The sequence below is a fragment of the Montipora capricornis genome, chromosome 6 (assembly GCF_036669925.1).
Source record: "Montipora capricornis isolate CH-2021 chromosome 6, ASM3666992v2, whole genome shotgun sequence".
Taxonomy (NCBI): domain Eukaryota; kingdom Metazoa; phylum Cnidaria; class Anthozoa; order Scleractinia; family Acroporidae; genus Montipora; species Montipora capricornis.
Genome location: NC_090888.1, coordinates 26,257,144 through 26,262,143, shown reverse-complemented (window position 1 = coordinate 26,262,143; position 5,000 = coordinate 26,257,144). Strand labels below are relative to the sequence as shown.

Below are 5,000 nucleotides of genomic sequence, written 5' to 3'. Positions count from 1 at the left end.
CATGACATCTTTTGTTTCTCTCTGTGATGCCTGACTTTGGTAGAGTTTTAAAACACGCCTTTTTACTTTTTGCATTTTTAAATATTATTGTCTAAAATACGGAAATACTGTACTATCGAAGTAATTCTCACTAACAAGCTAGGTTACAGCTAAATTGTCGGGCACATCACACTATCAATTAGAAGATTATCCAGTAAACTTGGAATACCACCGATAGTGTCGAAGACTGTTTACAGTCCATGTGATTGTCAAGTACATGTATGCTTTGATGATATGGCCTGATGAATAATTTTCTCCTCCACAATTGCATAGAAACGTGTCATTCATTGTGATTTTTCCCAATTACAGCAATTGGATTCAAAAGAGGACTAAAGTCACTCGGTTTTCTGCATTACTCCCAAAAAACATTCTTCGAGAAACTTTCATTGGTAGTCTTTCACTCATATTCCCAGGGACGTTTGTGCTATTAGTCTATCGAGGAATCAGTCAAGCAACAAGCTCATTAGTTTCTAGATTCCTTCAACTCAATTCTCTACTGGATTCTTGATTGTCGTTCCTTGATTCTTGATCCTCACAAGAATCGAGGATCAAGTCGAGAATCGAAAGACACTGTTCACTTACTTTCACCCGGTACTTTAGGTAGGAAAGAGGGAGATTTTGGAGGGTCGATGAGCACATTTCCCTTTCCACAGTAAGAAGAATTTCACAGAAATGTTTGACAGCATGGGATTTACAAAATGTACTCACCTCTTGTTGGACAGGCTTTTCTGTGTAAGCTTCCACCATATCTGTTTCTTTCTCTGAAGAGCGCTTCTCCATCTCCCTTAAACGGTGCTTTTGTTTTTTCTTCTTCATGTCTCCGGGTGGGACTAAAAATAAAAAGAAAACATTACCATTATCAATCCACTAAGCTAAGCCAAAATTTGGGAATTTCCGGGACAGTAATTTGAAAGTTTAAAATTGTTAGCCTTCAGAGGTTGTCCTTTCTTCCAGAAATTATGAAAATCTGAAATTTGTTTTTGTTCCATGGGTCCTTACATTTTGAATCTTCATATGAAATTTCTCGTGGGCATAAAGGAACATTTTTCATTCCCAAAGTCCACTTTTCTTTTGGCCACCGCAAGAACAGGGACTCTGACCAAAAGAAAAGCAGAACCGATCTGGGGAAGAGAACGGGAATGACACCACTTCTGAAGTGAAGTGAAAAATACAGTTCCACCCGACATACAACAAATTTCAGAAATTCTAACTAGAAATTTTGGTTCAATGGGTCAATATTCCAATTTGGAGAAAATCGCTAATCAGAATACCCTGCATTACTAAAACTGGCTGATTTGTGGCTTAAGACACAAAGAATGAGTGTGTCATGTGAAAGGGACCAAACTGCCTAAATCTCTGCACCTACTCTAAAGGCATTGTGGCCATTTTTCTCCTTTTTCTAACAAATCCTGCCTTTTATAGGCTTTAAAACTTGCGAAATACCAAGCATCTTCTGTTCACGACCAATTCAGAAGGGGAGTGGGTCTATTATTGATTTGACGTCACAATCTACTTTGCATGCATGCACTGTAAATCAGTTTGTGACGTCAAATCAGAAAGCCAGCCAAATGTCCTTTATTTGATTGTATAAACGAAATCACGAGAGACAAGCTTTGCATCGCGTTGAAAACAATTTCTTTCATTGAAAAACTGCCGTTGAACTGTCTATATTTGCTCTGTTCTAAACCAGTCAAACCAGGACACCACAGTGTATCTCAGTCTCACATCTGTGCATTCTCTTGACCAAATAATGGTAAAATGGCGTAATAGTAGAAATAATAAACAAATATTATTCCTCTAATGAATGATGCTTAGAATAAACACGTGTACATGGCCAGAAAAAAAAAATAAAATTGGATGTACTGTAACCAATGTCTTAATATTGGATGTGTCAGAGATGCAAACGGTTGAACACATGTTGATTTAGAGTCTAATAACACTGATATCAGGTCCACTGCTTATTTACAATCACATGTGTATGTCATTACATTTCAAAATAAATACTGTAACAGGCATTAATCCAGCACTTTACAAAATCACAGAGCTCAAAGGTTTGCCTGAAGTAATGCACAGCTCGCTATATAAATAATTATTTCCTTGTTATCTAACACTTGGGCTTCAAGATCACATAACTGGTCCTTGATGAATGTCAAAGCATTTAATCTAAACAAATGCAAGTTAAGTGCCTATACATGTAATTCCATCCAAAGATAATTTACAGCAAGTCAATGGATTGTAACCCACCCAACAGGAAGCAAAGCTTGCAGAATGTTGAAATCTCAACATATTTTTCATAAAAATGGCCAAGAAACTTGCTTTACTAATAGTGCAGACATTTTGCTTGCTTCTTCATTTGCAACTTCAATGCATGCATCACAATCAACTATCCATAAAAAAAGAAAACTTGAGGCCAAAAAGGTCTGAAGTCTGAAAGCCCAATCATCATACATGCACAGAAGCTCTCAAAAGATTAAAAGAGAAATTGTGACAGAAAAAAACCTTTGCTTTTGTAATGCAAGGATATCATTTCATGAACAGAGCAGAGACATGCACAAGAACACACAATTGATTGAATAAATCAAACTGTAATTTCATGCATATTTGAGCAAAGTTACCTGTTGAGGCAAGTCAGGTTGCCCCAAGGAAGCTTACAAATAATTCACTGTGTAGGAAATAGCTCCAGACCTTGTTATATAATTGAAGGAATCTCAGAGAATTTCCACTGTTTATAGAGCATAAAAGGGAGGCGCAGTGGCCTTATGGTTAGTGTGCTCGACTCCGGATCGAGTGGTCCGGGTTCGGGGCCTGGCAGGGGACATTGTGTTGTGTTCTTGGGCAAGACACTTTACTCTCACGGTGCCTCTCTCCACCCAGGTGTATAAATGGGTACCGGCGTAATGCTGGGGGTAACCCTGCGATGGACTAGCATCCCATCCAGGGGGGAGTACAAATACTCCTAGTCGCTTCATGCTACAGAAACCGGAGATAAGCGCCGGCCTGATGAGCCTTCTGGCTCATAAGCGGAGACTTTTTATAGAGCATAAAAAGCAGCCCTTACACTGTCCACCTTAAGTAAAAGTTTAGCATTGATTGAGCAATGCACTGAACAATTTTAGACATGAGATACTTGGCAAGGTATGCATGTTGTCAGTGACCTCCAGGTCACACAATGCCAGTGTCAAATTCTAGCCAAACCATGAATGACAAGTAACATATTACATGCAAAGAGTATATGGAACATCAGATAAACAGATTGAGCCACAATTTGCATCTATGCCAACTCTCCCGGATACAGACCAAATCTCCCACTCTCCCGTACAGGTCACCAAATCTCCCGGACGGAAGGAAAAAGGCGCATAAAATACATTTTTGAGACATATTTTGGCCAATTTTTGGCATTTTGGGGAAAAAATTGGATATTTCATGCATTTTTTTGAGATTTAATTGGCAGATCTCTACTTGGAGCAACTTTTTTAGGGTCAAAAAAGGTAAAATTGGCGATCTCCTGGATTTTGATTTTATCAGGTTGGCATCTCTGAATTTGTCATCTCTAACACATGTTATGACCTCCAATTCTCATATTTACAAAAACATTTTCCAATAGTAGAGTATGCCTACACGTGTTGTTCATATTGGCCATTCAGCGCAACCAAACTTGAGCAATAATTTCAAGCCCCTGTGTGAGTTATTGATCCACAGAAAGTAGACTTTCATAACATAAAATTTACATGTAAGTGAGAAATAAAACAAACCAGTAGATCAATTAAATTTTCTTTTCTTGTGAGAGAGCTCCCATTTAATTTTTGGGGAGGACATTGTAATCCTATCCAAAACTAGATGCTTCTGTGAAGCATACACTGGCTTGCCTGTGGTACGTGCTACAGAAAATCAGAAGGCACTGAATTGTGTGGTATTGAAATACAGCATTCCAGTCTCTGAAGAATAACAAATAAAAGAGAAGCGAGAAACATTGGCTTCTGGGCTGACATGTTGATAATTTTCAAGTTCCCTCACAACTTCTTTTCACCACAAGTGTGCCCTATGAGCATCCGAAAACTTTGTAATACTAAACTTCACTGAAGTCAAGCCCTGTTTCGCGGGGTTAGTGTTGGGATGGGAGACCAAAACAATAAACCCCTCATAAAAAACAGAAACATCTGACCGAAAATACTATTAACGCTAACAAATGCGAACTCAGCAAGGTACAGATTCTGTTAGCGTGCTTTATGCAAAACAAATATTGATGAAAAAGCAAATAAATATTGATACACAGTTTTCAGAAAGAGCAGAAGGAAGTTTCCCGGACGGTCGATCGAGAATAAAATATTTACGACATGAAAACAACCAGCAACAAACATTTTGGGAGATTTTTGCTACGTTCAAGTAAATTGCAAAATCGAAAGTGACATGGCCGGAATTCAGCGGGCGCCGTGATTAAGTTACCGCGGCATGTTTACTCACCAAACAGTGAAGCATCTGTGTCAAATGATGGCAAGATACCGGGTTTTTGTAAGTTTCTTTTTCTGTCAAGTGTTATAAAGTTTGACAATGAAATGAGCGAAGTCAAAACAAAGATCACAATCGCCCAACTCTTGTTTATGCAAAGTCAAAATTTACTCTCCAAGACGCGTACGACGTTATTTATCACCAGGTAATTCCATCATTTTGGAAATAGCAGCTACTTTATTATTCATCTGCGTCACAAGTTTTCACTGATTTTGGGCCTCATTTTGTTGAAACTCAAGCACGCTTCCAACAGGCCTGTGAACCCTTCCTGCTTACAGAGCAATACTAAAAAACTTCTCCCATATCACAGTTGAAAATTCAATACACAACATGATATTATAATTCACAAAGGCAGAAAATACCACAGAATCCTTTTCCAGCGAAAATTTTATTGAAACAAACAACATATTTGCTCTTAGAGGCGAAAACCTCTTCCTATTTGATTGCGTGCGTGA

The 5,000-nt window shown here is 38.4% G+C and overlaps 1 protein-coding gene across 2 annotated transcripts in view; it reads right to left on the bottom strand.

The window, feature by feature from the left end:
- Window positions 1-5,000, bottom strand: part of LOC138051866 (eukaryotic translation initiation factor 4 gamma 1-like) — a 61,262-nt gene that overhangs the window by 51,577 nt on the left and 4,685 nt on the right. For both annotated transcript variants that reach the window (XM_068898156.1, XM_068898155.1), the window contains exon 2: window positions 748-869. In XM_068898156.1, the coding sequence (XP_068754257.1) occupies window positions 748-855 (108 nt within the window). In that variant the 5' untranslated portion in view covers window positions 856-869. The remainder of the gene's footprint in view (window positions 1-747; window positions 870-5,000) is intronic.